This window comes from Lagenorhynchus albirostris, chromosome 5 (genome assembly GCF_949774975.1).
Source record: "Lagenorhynchus albirostris chromosome 5, mLagAlb1.1, whole genome shotgun sequence".
In the NCBI taxonomy this organism is placed as follows: domain Eukaryota; kingdom Metazoa; phylum Chordata; class Mammalia; order Artiodactyla; family Delphinidae; genus Lagenorhynchus; species Lagenorhynchus albirostris.
The window spans coordinates 96,884,087-96,903,136 of record NC_083099.1 but is presented as its reverse complement, the minus strand read 5'-3'; the positions used below and the strand labels follow the sequence as shown (position 1 = coordinate 96,903,136).

The 19,050-nt window shown below is 38.4% G+C and overlaps 1 protein-coding gene across 1 annotated transcript in view; it reads right to left on the bottom strand.

The window, feature by feature from the left end:
- The window catches only part of SENP7 (SUMO specific peptidase 7), a 154,235-nt gene that overhangs the window by 34,673 nt on the left and 100,512 nt on the right, over positions 1-19,050 (bottom strand). The window contains exons 9-10 of the mRNA XM_060150665.1: positions 2,531-2,712; positions 758-1,097 (exon numbers count right to left, since the gene is read on the bottom strand). Coding sequence (XP_060006648.1) covers positions 758-1,097; positions 2,531-2,712 — 522 coding nt within the window. The remainder of the gene's footprint in view (positions 1-757; positions 1,098-2,530; positions 2,713-19,050) is intronic.

The following is a 19,050-nucleotide window of genomic DNA, read 5'->3' as shown; positions in this document are numbered from 1 at the left end:
ACATAAAAAGAGAACTTTGTAATTCATGCAATATATCTTTCATAATCCCACTGAACTGAATCATCTAACTTTATTCAATTTAGAAACTGGCCTATCATTCATTATCTAATTTACACTAGTCACATACAATGTTTCCATGTCAGCACTATTATTTGGCAGTTACCTGCAACCTTAACTTCTAGAGGACGAAGATATTTAAAAATGGATAGAGTCATGAGGAGAACTTAGGACCAAATTCTAGTTCTAATCATGTTATTACACCATCATTCTAAATTGTACTTTAAATCCTGTTACGTTAGCTGCTTTTAGGAGGGGAAATGGATGGCTAGGGAAAGATGTGGGAGACCAGTCACTGGATATCCTTTAGAACCTTTTTTGTACCATGTGACTGCAACAAATACTGGAAAATGAAAAAATTAATGACAATAATTAAACAGCACTTCAATGCTCTGTACTTCAGCTTAATCAACCAAAATGACAATAATAATGGTCCTTACAGAAACTTATAAAAAACTACTGATGAGATTACAGTACACTAATCTAAAAAAAAATTACTTCTGCTTCCAAGTACTCCATTCCTTACCTAAATCAATATTACAAAATAAATGAAGTCCCAAAACCCTAAGTCTTTTTTTCCTGAAGTTAATATATTCCACAATGATGTAATAAATAACTTATTGTCTAGCAAAATTTGTTTGAGAGGAGAAAGAAAAGAAATAAGTAGAGGAGAGAAAATTGTTATCCTCATGTTACTTACTTGGTTCAGCAGAGATAAATGATTGGTTCCCTTCACTATGTTCACTTAAAACAGGTTTTTCTACTGTGTTCAATTCATTCTCATCCTTCTCGACCACAGGACAATTCTCCACAATATCAGTAGAAATAGAGCTCTCAAAAGTTTTAGTGGTTGAACATTCAGAGGTGATTTGGGGAGCAGCACTCAAAGCCAACTCCTGACTACAAAGTGAGGATAGTTTAGTAAAATCACTTTCTGTGGGTTCAAGCATAATTTCTTCAAGCAGTTTTGGGTCCTCCTGATAGTTTTCACTTGACTTTTCCAACTCAGTGGATACTGTTGGGTCATTTTCTTGTTCTTTCTGAACATAAATAAATGCATACAAAAATTAGCATTTTTCAAATTTGGCTAACATAAAGAGTTTTTTTAAGTTTAAATTCCTAAAGAAGAGTATAGAAGTAAAAACATTATATCGTTTCTATAAATACAGGGGTAGAAAACTACTCAATTATACTACATTACTCTTGCCAGTGTCTCTCAAATATATAGAGTTTGGTCTGTCCGATCAGATGCCTAAACATTTTTCAAAAGGATGGGAAGAAGAAACTCCCATATTTACAAGTGGTTCAGAGGTCTTCCACAGTCTTGTCAACTTTAAATGAGAGGAATTTTTTTTACAGTTTTATTTTGCAAAAGAGGTCATTTGACATCATATGACTTTAGTAACAAAAAAGCAAAAAAATTAAAAACTTAAGAGGATAACAATATGAAAAATTATGAAAATCAATCACTGCCTTCACATCTCTATTACTGTATAAATATAAATCATGTTTATAATTATAACTCAAAGGCACAGCAAAGTCCTGAAATGCCTTGTGAATCAAAGGACTCAAAAAGCTGTCTCCTCATACTTTTATTGTTAACTGCATACTAAGTCTTTGAAAATAGGTAATGTATGCATTAAGGTATGTATGGTAATTCTCTACAACAAATTCCCTAAACTCTGGAAAAAGAGATGTCTATAGAAATCGGAAGTAAATTACTACTGATAAAATAAGTCAGGTAATAACTTCACAGAGCAAGTGAAAAAGCAATTGACTGGACAGTATGAATAGTATTTGGTTATAAGGGGAGGAAAAAAGCAAACAGGTCTGAAAGATATACATCAAACTACTAACTAAGGGCTGGTTATCGGAGGAGAAATACTTTTAACTGTTTTACTTGTTCATAATACAGTCAGCCCTCTGTATGCGCAGGTTCCACCAACCGCAGGTTCCACCAACTGCAAATGGTAAATATTTCCAGAAAAATAATTCCAGAAATTTACAAAAGGCCAAACTTGAATTTGCCATGCAGAGACCACTATTTACATAGCATTTACATTGTATTTATAGCCATTTACATATAATTTACATTGTATTAGTTATTATAAGTAATTTAGAGATGATTTAAAATATACAGGAAGATGTAGATTATATGCAAATATTACACCATTTTATATAAGGTATTTAAGCATCTAAGGATTTTGGTATGTGCAGGGTCCTGGAACCAATACTATGTAGATACTCAGTGATGACTGTATTTGAAATTTGTTCCCATAACTGTATTACTGTAAAAAAAAAGTCGTATTTAAAGTATTTTTTAAAAAATAAACAGAATGAAAAAAATAGGCAAAGAAAAGAAAGAAATATGATGATAAAAGCAGAAAGCCAGGAGAACATTATTTGGCCACAGTCAATTCATTTTTATCATAGCACAAATTATTTCATATGACATCTAAATACCTCTACTTACTGTCTGTTCTGCTGACTTATACAAAGAAGTAGGATTAAGAGAACCAGGTAAATTACTTCTAAGCCTTTGTTTCCTCTTCCTGGAAATCAGAGTGGATTCCATTTTTGAATCAGAATTTGTATTATCCTTGTTTCTGCTCCCCTCTTCAAGATGATCACAACCTCTACTTCCCCTATTGAGGTCTTAAAAAAACAGAAGAGACATAAATATGGCCAAAAAGTAAAGAAAGAATCCCATTTAGAAGAGCTCAAATAAAATCATCAAAATGACTATACTACTTTCAAAGCTAGTTTTTTCATAGTCCACTGCTAAATTCTCATACTAACATGGATGAATATAAAGACATATCCCATTTTAAACTGCGTACACAAAGCAAATGTTCATTGTACAAAAAGTATAAGATATGGGAAATATATTAAAAGGTAGTATTCTTTAGTAACCAAAGTAAAGCAACCAAACCATGTTTTTCCTTTTCCCATAACTGCATTTTACTCTGATACAAAAAAAAAAGTCAATAAAATTTTGAAAGTTAGTCTCTTAAAAAGTTTTTTAAATTCACTGTGATTTTAGAAATTACAACTAATTTAGCAATTAGTTGTCCTTTTTAAATGTAAGTTTTATATATACATATTTTTTAAATGAAAAGGGACAATAATTTGAAAGAGTAGAGTATTGATCACTGCTCTTTTAAAAGGAACAAAAATACCTTTCCTCAGCAGGTGACTGTGATAAATAATTATTCATAAGGCTAACAATTTCCTTCACACTTTCTTTTTTAAAAAAAAATCAAGACCCTATAATTTTAAACCTCCAATAAATTTATTACCCTACAGAAAAGGAAGTACTCCCTTTTTTAAGTCAAATAAGCATTATTTTGAAACCCATATCAAGTATTAACAAACCTGCTTAGTATTTCAGTTATCAAATATATATATAAAAAAAATATATATATCAAATATATATATTTGATATATATATATCAAATATATATATATAAAAAATACCTTCCAAAAGGTTCTACCTAACTAACTGAGGGTTATCCTAACTAACTGCAGGTTATCCTGAATTATTTTGCTCTCTGAATCTACACCATACAAGTACCAACTCAGAGTTCACACAAAGCAAGTCCCAAAGCAGCTTGCTTGAATTCATAACTTAAAGTCTATGTAACACTGAATGGCCTGACCTCTCCATTCACTCAAAGTTCTTCAACACTATACACCTTCTCTTCAAACTATTCTTGCTCTTACTCTAGCTTTATAAACATCTAAAGACTAACATTCATAATTTCTCTTTGTCTTTGTTTAAAAGGCAGGCATGGGGACGGGACTGAGGGCAAAAACTCCAAGACTGTCAACAGTCTTCCAATTTCCAAAGACAACATTCTTAACTCCCTCCCCCCAGGAAAATAAACTACCCCCAAATTATCAACACAGTGTTTTGAAAAGCACAATAAATTTTATTTGTAATTCTGTAAACTGTAAAGGTAGTCAAAGACAATTTCTACTTATAAATACCATATCAAGTTATAACTTCTAAACATAAATGCTACAGAAAAAACTGAAGAGGGATTACCTCAAGATGGCAAAGTAGAAGGACGCGAGTGCATCCCCTTTTTATGAAAACACCAAAATCACAACTAACTGCTGAACAACCAGGGACCAAAAAACGCTGGAACCTACCAAACACAGAATACACTACATCCAAAGACAAAGAGGAGGCCACAGCAAGATGGTAGGAGGGACGCAACAGCAATAAACTCAAATCCTATACCCGCCAAGTGGGCAACAGAAAGGTGGAAAACAATTATACTACAGAAGTTATCCCACAGGAGTGCAAGTTCCGAGCCCCACATCAGGCTTCCCAGCCTGGGGGTCCAACAACAGAAGGAGAAGTCCCCAGAGAATCTAGTTTTGAAGGCTAGTGGGGTTTGATCAAAGGATGTCCACAGAACTGGGATAAACAGAAACTCCACTCTTGGAGAGCACACACAAAGTCTCGTGCACACCAGGACCCAGGGAAAAAAGGAGTGACGCCGTAAGAGACTGGGCCAGACCTCCCTGCTATTACTGAAGGGTCTCCTGTGGAGGCGGATGGTAGCTGGGGAAAAGGACACAGGAACCAGCAGTTCTGGGAAGTACCCACTGGTGGAAGTCCACCCGGAGGCCGCCACTAGCCCTACTAAACAGCTTGTAGGCTCCAGTACTGGGGCACCTCAGGCCAAACAACCAAGAGGGTGAGAACCCAACCCCACCCATCATCAGACAAGTGCATTAAAGTTTTACTGAGGGCTAGGGGGAAGGTGGCAGAAGAATAAGACACGGAGATCACCTTCCTCCCCACAGATACATCAGAAATACATCTACACGTGGAACAACTCCTACAGAACACCTACTGAACGCTGGCAGGAGACCTCAGACCTCCCAAAAGGCAAGAAACTCCCCCACGTACCTGGGTAGGGCAAAAGAAAAAAGAATAAACAGAGACAAAAGAATAGGGACGGGACCTGCACAAGTGGGAAGGAGCTGTGAAGGAAGAAAGGTTTCCACACACTAGGAAGCCCCTTCGCGGACAGAGGCTGCAGGTGGAAGAGCGGGGAAACTTCGGACCCGCGGAGCAGAGCACAGCAACAGGGATGCGGAGGGCAAAGCGGAGAGATTCCCGCACAGACGATCGGTGCCGACCAGCATTCACCAGCCCGAGAGGCTTGTCTGCTCACCCGCCAGGGCGGGCGGGGCTGGGAGCTGAGGCTCGGGCTTCAGTAGGAGCACCGGGAGAGGACTGGCGGCGTGAACACAGCCTGCAGGGGGTTAGTGCACCACTGCTACCCGGGAGGGAGTCGGGTAAAAGTCTCGACCTGCCGAAGAGGCAAGAGACTTTTTCTTCCCTCTTTCTTTCCCGGTGCGTGAGGAGAGGGGATTAAGAGCACTGCTTAAAGGAGCTCAAGAGACGGGCGCGAGCCGCAGCTAACAGCGCGGACCCCAGAGACGCGCATGAGATGCTAAGGCTGCGGGTGCCACAACCAAGAGGCCTGTGTATGAGCAAGGTCACTCTCCACACCTCCCCTCCCGGGAGCCTGTGCAGCCCGCCACTGCCAGGGTCCCGGGATCCAGGGACAACTTCCCCGGGAGAACGCACGGCGCATCTAAGGCTGGTTCAACGTCACGCCAGCCTCTGCCGCTGCAGGCTCGCCCTGCATCCGTGACCCTCCCTCCCCCAAGCCTGAGTGAGCCACAGCCCCCGAATCAGCTGCTCTTTTAACCACATCCTCTCTGAGCGAAAAACAGACACCCTCCGGCGACGTACACGCAGAGGCGGGCCAAATCCAAAGTTGAGCCCCGGGAGCTATGCAAACAAAGAAGAGAAAGGGAAATGTCTCACAGCAGCCTTAGCAGCAGTGGATTAAATCTCCACAATCAACTTGATGTACCCTGCATCTGTGGAATACATAAATAGAAAATGAATCAGCCCGAATTGAGGAGGTGGACTTTGAGAGCAAGATTTATTATTTTTTCCCCTTTTCCTCTTTTCGTGACCGTGTGGATGAAAGGCTCTTGGTGCTGCAGCCAGGATGCAGTGCTGTCCCTCTGAGGTGGGAAAGCGAACTTCAGGACACTGGTCCACAAGAGACCTACCAGCTCCATGTAATATCAAACGGCGAAAATCTCCCAGAGATCTCCATCTCAACACCAACACCCAGCTGCACTCAACGACCAGAAAGCTACAGTGCTGGACACCCTATGCCAAACAACTAGCAAGACAGGAACACAACCCCACCCATTAGCAGAGAGGCTGCCTAAAATCATAATAAGTCCACAGACACCACAAAACACACCACAAAACGTGGACCTGCCCACCAGAAAGACAAGATCCAGCCTCATCCACCAGAACACAGGCACTAGTCCCCTCCACCAGGAAGCCTACACAACCCACTGAACCAACTGTAGCCACTGGGGACAGACACCAAAAACAACGGTAACTACGAACCTGCAGGCTGCAAAAAGTAGACCCCAAACACAGTAAGATAAGCAAAAGGAGAAGACAGAAAAACACACAGCAGATGAAGGAGCAAGATAAAAACACACCAGACATAACAAATGAAGAGGAAATAAGCAGTCTACCTGAAAAATAATTCAGAATGATGACAGTAAAGATAATCCAAAATCTTGGAAATAGAATACAGAAAATACAAGAAACATTTAACAAGGACCTAGAAGAACTAAAGATGAAACAAGCAATGATGAACAACACAATAAATGAAATTAAAGATACTCTAGAAGGGATCAATAGCAGAATAACTGAGACAGAAGAACGGATAAGTGACCTGGAAGACAAAATAGTGGAAATAACTACTGCAGAGCAGAATAAAGAAAAAAGAATGAAAAGAACTGAGGACAGGCTCAGAGACCTCTGGGACAACATTAAATGCACCAACATTCGAATTATAGGGGTCCCAGAAGAAGAAGAGAAAAAGAAAGGGACTGAGAAAATATTGTAAGAGATTATAGTTCAAAACTTCGCTAATATGGGAAAGGAAATAGTTAATCAACTCCAAGAAGCACAGAGAGTCCCATACAGGATACATCCAAGGAGAAATACGCCAGGACATATATTAATCAAACTGTCAAAATTTAAATAAAAGAAAAAACATTAAAAGCAGCAAGGGAAAAATAACAAATAACACACAAGGGAATCCCCATAAGATTAACAGCTGATCTCTCAGCAGAAACTCTGCAAGCCAGAAGGGAGTGGTAGGACATATTTAAAGTGATGAAGGAGAAGAACCTACAACCAAGATTACTCTACCCAGCAAGGATCTCATTCAGTTTTCATGGAGAAATTAAAACCTTTACAGACAAGCAAAAGCTGAGAGAGCTCAGCACCACCAAACCAGCTTTACAACAAATGCTAAAGGAACTTCTCTAGGCAAGGAACACAAGAGAAGGAAAAGACCTACAATAGCAAACCCAAAACAATTAAGAAAATGGGAATAGGAATATATATATCGATAATTACCTTAAATGTAAATGGATTAAATGCTCCCACCAAAACACACAGACTGGCTGAATGGATACAAAAACAAGACCCATATATATGCTGTCTACAAGAGACCCACTTCAGACCTAGGGATACATACAGACTGAAAGTGAGGGGGTGGAAAAAGATATTCCATGCAAATGGAAATCAACAGACAGCTGGACTAGCAATTCTCATATCAGACAAAATCGACTGTAAAATAAAGACTATTACAAGAGACAAAGAAGGACACTACATAATGATCAAGGGATCGATACAAGAAGAAGATATAGCAATTGTAAATATTTATACACCCAACATAGGAGCACCACAATAAATAAGGCAAATACCAACAGCCATAAAAGGGGAAATCGACAGTAACACATTCATAGTAGAGGACTTTAATACCCCATTTTCACCAATGGACGGATCATCCAAAATGAAATAAAATAAGGAAACACAAGCTTTAAATGATACATTAAACAACATGGAATTAATTGATATTTATAGGATATTCCATCCAAAAACAACAAAATACACATTTTTCTAAAGTGCTCATGGAACGTTCTCCAGGATAAATCATAACTTGGGTCACAAATCAAGCCTTGGTAAATTTAAGAAAACTGAAATGTATCAAGTATCTTTTCTGACCACAACGCGATAAGACTAGATATCAATTAGAGGAAAAGATCTGTAAAAAATACAAACACACGGAGGCTAAACAATACACTACTTAATGACAAAGTGATCACTGAAGAAATCAAAGAGGAAATCAAAAAAAACCTAGAAACAAATGACAATGGAGACAAAACGAACCAAAACCTATGTGAGGCAGCAAAAGCAGTTCTAAGAGGGAAGTTTATAGCAATACAATCCTACCTTAAGAAACAGGAAACATCTCGAATAAACAACCTCACCTTGCACCTAAAGCAATGAGAGAAAGAAGAACCAAAAAAACCCCAAAGTTAGCAGAAGGAAAGAAATCATAAAGACCAGATCAGAAATAAATGAAAAAGAAATGAAGGAAACAATAGCAAAGATCAATAAAACTAAAAGCTGGTTCTCTGAGAAGATAAACAAAATTGATAAACCATTAGCCAGACTCATCAAGAAAAAAAGGGAGAAGACTCAAATCAATAGAATTAGAAATGAAAAAGGAGAAGTAACAACTGACACTGCAGAAATACAAAAGATCATGAGAGATTACTACATCAACTCTATGCCAATAAAATGGACAACCTGGAAGAAATGGACACATTCTTAGAAATGCATAACCTGCCAAGACTAAATCAGGAAGAAATAGAAAATATGAACAGACCAATCACAAGCACTGAAACTGTGGTAAAAATCTTCCAACAAACAAAAGCCCAGGACCAGATGGCTTCACAGGCGAATTCTATCAAACATTTAGAGAAGAGCTAACACCTATCCTTCTCAAACTCTTCCAAAATATAGCAGAAGGAGGAACACTCCCAAACTCATTCTACGAGGCCACCATCACCCTGATACCAAAACCAGACAAGGATGTCACAAGGAAAGAAAACTACAGGCCAATATCACTGATGAACATAGATGCAAAAATCCTCAACAAAATACTAGCAAACAGAATCCAACAGCACATTAAAAGGATCATACACCATGATCAAGTGGGGTTTATCCCAGGAATGCAAGGATTCTTCAATATACGCAAATCAATCAACATGATACACCATATTAACAAACTGAAGGAGAAAAACCATATGATCATCTCAATAGATGCAGAGAAAGCTTTCGACAAAATTCAACACCCATTTATGATAAAAACCCTCAAGAAAGTAGGCAAAGAAGGAACTTTCCTCAACATAATAAAGGCCATATATGAGAAACCCACAGCCAACATCATCCTCAATGGTGAAAAACTGAAACCATTTCCACTAAGATCAGGAACAAGACAAGGTTGCCCACTCTCACCACTCTTATTCAACATAGTTTTGGATGTTTTAGCCACAGCAGTCAGAGAAGAAAAGGAAATAAAAGGAATCCAAATCAGGAAAGAAGAAGTAAAGCTGTCACTGTTTGCAGATGACATACTATACATAGAGAATCCTAAAGATGCCACCAGAAAACTACTAGAGGTAATCAATGAATTTGGTAAAGTAGCAGGATACAAAATTAATGCACAGAAATCTCTGGCATTCCTATACACTAATGATGAAAAACCTGAAAGTGAAATTAAGAAAACAATCCCATTTACCACAGCAAGAAAAATAATAAAATTTCTGGGAATAAACCTACCTAAGGAGACAAAAGACCTGTATGCAGAAAATTATAAGACACTGATGAAAGAAATTAAAGATGATACAGATAGATGGAGAGATATACCATGTTCTTGGATTGGAAGAATCAACATTGTGAAAATGACTCTACCACCCAAAGCAATCTACAGATTCAATGCAATCCCTATCAATCTACCACTGGCATTTTTCACAGAACTAGAACAAAAAATTTCACAGTTGTATGGAAACACAAAAGACTTGAAATAGCCAAAGCAATCTTGAGAATGAGAAACAGAGCTGGAGGAATCAGGCTCCCTGACTTCAGACTACAGTACAAAGCTACAGTAATCAAGACAGTATGGTACTAGCACAAAAACAGAAATATAGCTCAAGGGACCAGGATAGAAATTCCAGAGATAAACCCACGCACATATGGTCACCTTATCTTTGATAAAGGAGGCAGGAATGTACAGTGGAGAAAGGATAGCCTCTTCAATAAGTGGTGCTGGGGAAACTGGACAGGTACATGTAAAAGTATGAGATTAGATCACTCCCTAATACCATACACAAAAATAAGCTCAAAATGGATTAAAGACCTAAATGTAAGGCCAGAAACTATCAAACTCTTAGAGGAAAACATAGGCAGAACACTCTATGACATAAATCACAGCAAGATCCTTCTTGACCCACCTCCTAGACAAATGGAAATAAAAACAAAAATAAACAAATGGGACCTAATCAAACTCAAAACCTTTTGCACAGCAAAGGAAACCATAAACAAGACCAAAAGATAACCCTCAGAATGGGAGAAAATATTTGCAAATGAAGCAACTGACAAAGGATTAATCACCTAAATTTACAAGCAGCTTATGCAGCTCAATAACAAAAAAACAAACAACCCAATCCAGAAATGGGCAGAAGACCTAAATAGACATTTCTCCAAAGAAGATATACAGTTCTCCAACAAACACATGACAGAATGCTCAACATCATTAATCATTAGAGAAATGCAAATCAAAAGTACAATGAGATATCATCGCACACCAGTCAGAATGGCCATCATCAAAAAATCTAGAAACAATAAATGCTGGAGAGGGTGTGGAGAAAAGGGAACACTCTTGCACTGCTGGTGGGAATGTGAATTGGTACAGCCACTATGGAGAACAGTATGGAGGTTCCTTAAAAAACTACAAATAGAACTACCATACGACCCAGCAATCCCACTACTGGGCATATACCCTGAGAAAACCGAAATTCAAAAAGAGTCATGTACCAAAATGTTCATCGCAGCTCTATTTACAATAGCCCAGAGATGGAAACAACCTAAGTGCCCATCATCGGATGAATGGATAAAGAAGATGTGGCACATATATACAATGGAATATTACTCAGCCATAAAAAGAAACGAAATTGAGCTATTTGTAATGAGGTGGATAGACCTAGAGTCTGTCATACACAGTGAAGTAAGTCAGAAAGAAAAAGACAAATACCGTATGCTAACACATATATATGGAATTTAAGAAAAAAAAATGTCATGAAGAACCTAGGGGTAAGGCAGGAATAAAGACGCAGACCTCCTAGAGAACGGACTTGAGGTTATGGGGAGGGGGAAGGGTGAGCTGTGACGGGGCGAGAGAGAGTCATGGACATATACACACTAACAAACGTAGTAAGGTAGATAGCTAGTGGGAAGCAGCCGCATGGCACAGGGATATTGGCTCGGTGCTTTGTGACTGCCTGGAGGGGTGGGATAGGGAGGGTGGGAGGGAGGGAGACGCAAGAGGGAAGAGATATGGGAACATATGTATATGTATAACTGATTCACTTTGTTATAAAGCAGAAACTAACACACCATTGTAAAGTAATTATACCCCAATAAAGATGTTAAAAAAAAAAAAAAAACACTACAGATAGAACTACCGTATGACCCAGCAATCCCACTACTGGGCATATACCCTGAGAAAACCATAATTCAAAAAGAGTCATGTACCAAAATGTTCATTGCAGGTTTGTTTACAATAGCCAGGAGATGGAAGCAACCTCAGTGTCCATCATCCGATGAATGGATAAAGAAGATGTGGCACATATATACAATGGAATATTACTCAGCCATAAAAAGAAACGAAATTGAGTTATTTGTAGTGAGGTGGATGGACCTAGAGTTTGTCATACAGAGTGAAGTAAGTCAGAAAGAGAAAGACAAATACCGTATGCTAACACATATATGTGGAATCTAAGGGGAAAAAAAATGTCATGAAGAACCTAGGGGAATAACGACACCGACCTACTAGAGAATGGACTTGAGGATATGGGGAGGGGGAAGGGTAAGCTGTGACAAAGTGAGAGAGTGGCATGGACATATATACACTACCAAATGTAAAATAGATAGCTAGTGGGAAGCAGCCGTATAGCACAGGGAGATCAGCTCGGTGTTTTGTGACCACCTAGAGGGGTGAGATAGGGAGGGTGGGAGGGAGGGAGACGCAAGAGGGAAGAGATATGGGAACATATGTATATGTATAACTGATTCACTTTGTTATAAAGCAGAAACTAACACACCACTGTAAAGTAATTATACTCCAATAAAGATGTAAAAAAAAAAGAAAAAAAGTTTTACTGAGCACAACCCTGCCCACCAGAAGGATGAGTCCCACCTCCACCCACCACCAGTCCCTCCCATCAGGAAGCTTGTTGAACCCTCTTAAATTGCCTCACCCACCAGAGGGCAGACAGCAGAAGCAAGAAGAACTACAATCCTGCAGCCTGCCAAACGAAATCTACAATCACAGAAAATTAGACAAAATAAGGACTTCCCTGATGGCGCAGTGGTTAAGAATCCACCTGCCAATGCAGGGGAACGGGTTCGAGCCCTGGTCTGGGAAGATCCCACATGCCACGAAGCAACTAAACCCATGTGCCACAACTATTGAGCCTACACTTAGAGCCCATGAGCCACAACTACTGAGCCCGTATGCCAAAACTACTGAAACCCATATAGCTAGAGCCCATGCTCCACAACAAAAGAAGCCACCGCAATGGGAAGCCCATGTACCACAACGAAGAGTAGCCCCCCTTCGCCCCAACTAGAAAAAGCCTGTGTGCAGCAACAAAGAATGAATGCAGCCATGAATAAATACATAAATACATAAATAAATAAATTTATTTTTAAGAAAAATAAAGAAAGAAAATTAGACAAAATGAAATGGCAAAAGTATATTTCCCAGATGAAGGAACAAGATAAAACCCCAGAAAAACAACTGAAGTGGAGATAAAAAACCTTTCAGAAAAAGAATTCAGAATAATGATAGTGAAGAAGATGCAGCATCAAGGAAAAAGAATGGAGGCAAGGATGGAGAAGATGCAAGAAATGTTTAACAAAGATGTAGAAGAACTAAAGAACAAACAACAGAGATGAACAATACAATAACTGAAATGAAAAATACACTAGAAGGAATCAATAGCAGAATAACTGAGGAGATAACAGAAGAACAAATAAGTGACCTGGAAGTCAAAATGGTGGAAATCACTGCTGTGGAACAGAATAAAGAAAAAAGAATGAAAATAAATGACAGTCTAAGAGACCTCTGGGACAACATTAAACACACCAACATTCACATTATAGGGTTCCCAGAAGGAGAAGAGAGACAGAAAGGACCTGAGAAATAATTTGAAGAGATAATTGCTGAAAAATTCCCTAACATGGGAAAGGAAACATTCACCCAAGTCCAGGAAGAGCAAAGAGTCCCAGGCAGGATAAACCAAGAAGAAACACACTGAGACACATAGTAATCAAACTGAAAAGAATTAAAGATAAAGAAAAAAATATTAAAAGTGACAAGGGAAAAATGAGAAGTAACATACAAGGGAACTCCCATAAGGTTATCAGCTGACTTTTCAGCTGAAACTCTACAGGCCAGAAGGGAGTGGCATGATATATTAAAAGTGATGAAAGGGAAGAACCTTCAACTAAGAATATTCTACCCAGCAAGACTCTCATTCAAAAGCTTCACAGACAAGCAAAAGCTAAGACAGTTCAGCACCACCAGACCAGCTTTGCAACAAATGCTAAAGAAACTTATCTAGGCAGGAAAGGGACCAGCAATTTAAAACAACCTTGTACATATATAGACTACTATATCAAAACCTCATGGGAATAACAAACCCAAAAACTACAATAGATACACTCACACACACACACAAAGAAAAAGAAAAAGCAACCCAACCACAACACTAAAGATGGTCATCCAACCAGAGGAAAAAAGAATGAGAGGAAGGGAAGAAAAAAGACCTACAAAAACAAACCCAAAACAATTAAGAAAACGGCAATAGGAACTTACATATCAATAATTACCTTAAATGTAAATGGATTAAATGCTCCAATCAAAAGACATAAAGACTGGCTGAATGGATACAAAAGCAAGACCCATACATATGCTGTCTGCAAGAGACCCACTTCAGACCTAGGGACACATACAGACTGAAAGTGAGAGGATGGAAAAAGGTATTCGATGCAAATGGAGATCAAAAGAAAGCTGCAGTAGCAATACTAATACCAGACAAAGTAGACTTTAAAATAAAGACTGTTAGGGGCTTCCCTGGTGGCGCAGTGGTTAAGAGTCTGCCTGGATGCAGGGGACACAGGTTCGTGCCCCAGTCCGGGAGGATCCCACATGCCGTGGAGCGGCTGGGCCCATGAGCCATGGCCACTGAGTCTGCACATCTGGAGGCTGTGCTCCGCAACGGGAGAGGCCACAACAGTGGGAGGCCCGTGTACCGCAAATAAATAAATAAATAAATAAATAATAAATAAAGACTATTATAAGAGACAAAGAAGGACACTACATAATGACCAAGGGATCAACCCAAGAAGAAGACATAACAATTGTAAATATATATGCACCCAACACAGGAGCACCTCAAAATGTAAGGCAAATGCTAACAGCCATGAAAGGGAAAATGACAGTAACATAATAATACTGAGGACTTTAACACTCCACTTTCATCAATGGACACATCATCCAGACAGAAAATCAATAAGGAAATACAGGCCTTAAATGACACATTAGACCAGATGGACTTAACTGATATTTATAAAGCATTCTATCCAAAAGCAACAGAATACACATTCTTCTCATGTGCACATGGAATGTTCTCTAGGACTGACCACATGCTGGGCCACAGAGAGCCTTGGTAAATTTAAGAAAATTGAAATCATATCAAGCATCTTTTCTGACCACAACGCTATGAGATCAGAAGTAAATTACAAGACAAAAACTGTAGGGAATTCCCTGGTGGCGCCGTGGATAAGAACCCGCATGCCAATGCAAGGGACATGGGTTCCAGCCCTGGTCCAGGAAGATTCCACATGCTGCGGAGCAACTAAGCCTACATGCCACAACTACTGAGCCTGCACTCTAGAGCCCACGAGCCACAACTACTGAGCCTGGGTGCAACAACTACTAAAGCCCATGCACATAAAGCCCGTGCTCCACAACAAGAGAAGCCACTGCAAACAGAAGCCCACACACCACAATGAAGAGTAGCCCCCGCTTGCCACAACTAGAGAAAGCCCGTGTGCAGCAACGAAAACCCAACACAGCCAAAAATAAATTAATTAAAAAAGAAGAAAAAAACTGTCAAAAACACAAACACATAGAGGCTAAACAATATGCTACTAAACAACCAATGGATCACTGACGAAATCAAAAAATACCTAGAGACAAATGAAAACAAAGCACGATGATCCAAAACCTACGGGATGCAGCAAAAGCAGTGCTAAGAAGGAAGTTTATAGCAATACAAGTTTACCTCAGGAAACAAGAAAAATCTCAAATGAACAACCTAACCTTACACCTAAAGCAACTGGAGAAAGAAGAACAAGCAAAACCTAAAGCTAGTAGAAGGAAAGAAATCATAAAGACCAGAGCAGAAATAAATGAAACAGAGACAAAGAAAACAATAGCAAAGATCAATGAAACTAAAAGCTGGTTCTTTGAGAAGATAAACAAAATTAATAAACCTTTAGCCAGACTCATCAAGAAAAAAAGGGAGGATTCAAACCAATAAAATTAGAAATGAAAAAGAAGTTACAACTGACACTACAGAAATACAAAGGATCATAAGAGAGCATCTATAGGGCAATAAAATGGACAACCTGGAAGAAATGGACAAATTCTTAGAAAGGTACACTCTCCCAAGACAGAACCAGGAAGAAATAGAAATTATGAACAGACCAATCACAAGTAATGAAATTCAAACTGTGATTTTAAAACTCCCAACAAACAAAAGTTCAGGACCAGATGGCTTCACAGGCGAATTCTATTCAACATTTAGAGAAGAGCTAACAGCTATCCTTCTGAAATTGTTCCAAAAAATTGCAGAGAAAGGAAAACTCCCAAATTCATTATGTTACCAAAACCAGACAAAGATACTACAAAAAAAAAAAAGAAAATTACAGGCCAGTATCACTGATGAATATAGATGCAAAAATCCTCAACAGAATACTAGCAATCCAAATCCAACAACACATTAAAAGGATCATACACCATGATCAAGTGGGATTTATCCCAGGGATGCAAGGATTTTTCAATTCCTGCAAATCAGTCAATATGACACACCACATCAACAAATTGAAGGAAAAAAATCAAATGATCATCTCAGTAGATGGAGAAAAAGCTTTTGACAAAATTCAGCACCCATTTATGATAAAAACTCTCCAAACAGTGGGCATAGAGGGAACACACCTCAACATAATAAAGGCCATATATGACAAACCTACAGCTAACATCATACTCAACAGTGAAAAGATAAAAGCATTTCCTCAAAGATCAGGAACAAGACAAGGATGTCCACTCTTGCCACTTTCAACATAGTTTTCAAAGTTCTAGCTACAGCAATCAGAGAAGAAAAAGAAATAAAAGGAATCCAAATTGGAAAAGAAGTTAGATTTTCAGTTTGCAGATGACATGATACTATACATAGAAAATCCTAAAGACACTACCAGAAAACTACTAGAGCTCATCAATGAATTTGATAAAGTTGCAGGTTACAAAATTAATACACAAAAATCTGTTACATTTCTATACACTAACAACGAAAGATCAGAAAGAGAAATTCAAGAAACAATCCCATTTACCATCACATCAAAAAGAATAAAACACCTAGGAACAAACCTACCTAAGAAGACAAAAGACCTGTACTCCAAAAACTATAAGACACTGATGAAAGAAATCAAAGACAACATGAACAGATGGAAAGATATACCATGTCCTTGGATTGGAAGAATCAATATTGTCAAAATGATTATACTAACCAAGGCAATCTATAGATTCAATGCAATCCCTATCAAATTACCAATGGCATTTTTCACATAACTAGAACAAAAAAATCTTAAAATTTGTATGGAGACACAAAAGACCCAGAATAGCCAAAGCAATCTTGAGAAAGAAAAGTGGAGCTGGAGGAATCAGGCTCCCTGACTTCAGACTATACTACAAAGCTATAGTCATCAAAACAGTATGGTACTAGCACAAAAAATAGAAATACAGATCAATGGAATAGGATAGAAAGCCCAGAAATAAACCCATGCACCTATGGTCAATTAATCCATGACAAAGGAGGCAAGACTATATAATGGAGGAAACACAGTCTCTTCAATAAATGGTGCTGGGAAAACTGGACAGCTACATGTTAAAAAAAATTAAATTAGAATATTCTTTAACACCATACACACAAAAAAAACCTCAAAATGGATTAAAGACCTAAATGTGAGACTGGACACTATAAAAACTCTTAGAGGAAAACAAAGGATGAACACTCTCAGACATAAATCACAGCAGTATCTTTTTCGATCTGTCTCCCAGAGTAATGGAAATAAAAACAAAAATAAACAAATGAGACCTAATCAAACTCAAAAGTTTTTGCACAGCAAAGGAAACCAAAAACAAGATGAAAAGACAACCCTCAGAATGGGAGAAAATATTTGCACATGATGTGACCGACAAGAGATTAGACTCCAAAATTTACAAACAGCTCATGTGGCTTAATATCATCAAAACAAACAACCCAATCAAAAATGGGCAGAAGACCTAAATAGACATTTCTCCAAAGAAGATATGCAGATAGGCAAGAGCCACATGAAAAAATGTTCAACGGTGATAATTATTAGAGAAATGCAAATTAAAAGTACAATGAGATGTCACCTCACACCAGTCAGAATGGCAATCATGAAAAAAATCCACAAACAATAAATGCTGGAGAGGGTGTGGAGAGAAGGGAACCCTCCTACACTATTGGTGTGAATGTAAATTGGTGCAGCCACTATGGCGACAGTATGGAAACTCCCCAAGAAGCCAAAAACAGAGCTACCATATAGTCCTGCAATCCCACTCCTGGGCATATACCCAGAGTAAAACATGGTCCAAAAGGATATATGCACCCCAATATTCATTACAGCGCTGTTTACAATAGCCAAGACATGGAAACAACCTAAATGTCCATCGACAGAAGAATGGATAAAGAAGATGTGGTACATGTATGCAATGGAATACTACTCAGCCATTAAAAAGAATGAAGTAATTGCCATTCACAGCAACATGGATGGACCCAGAGACTGTCATACTGAGTGAAGTAAGTCAGACAGAGAAAGAGAAATATGGTATGATATCGCTTATATGCAGAATCTAAAAAAAAAAAAGTTACAAATGAACTTATTTACAGAACAGAAACAGACTCACAGACTTAGAGAACAAACTTATGGTTACCGGGGGGAAGGGTGTGGGTCGGGGGACAGTCAGGGAGTGTGGGACTGACATGTACACACTGCTGTATTTAAAGTGGATAACCAACAAGGACCTACTGTACAGCACAGGGAACTCTCCTCAATATTCTGTAACAACCTAATTGGGAAAAGAATTTGAAAAATAATAGATACATGTATACGTATAACTGTATCACTTTGTTGCATACCTGAAACTAACACAACATTGTTAATCAACTATAATAAATATAAAGCTGAAAGTTAAAAAAAAACTGATGAAAGAAATAGGGCTTGAAAAAAACCCTATTATACAGGAGTTTTCCTTCTAACAGTTTACTAATTGCACATCAGCCAAGACTATCACATTGGAAACAGGGATAAATTTATTAGGTAGAGCTAGACGTTGTAAAAACAAGACTCTACCTGATAACAAATACAATTTTACTTGCAAATATTACTAGCATATAAAATTAAAGAGGTAACAAATTCTT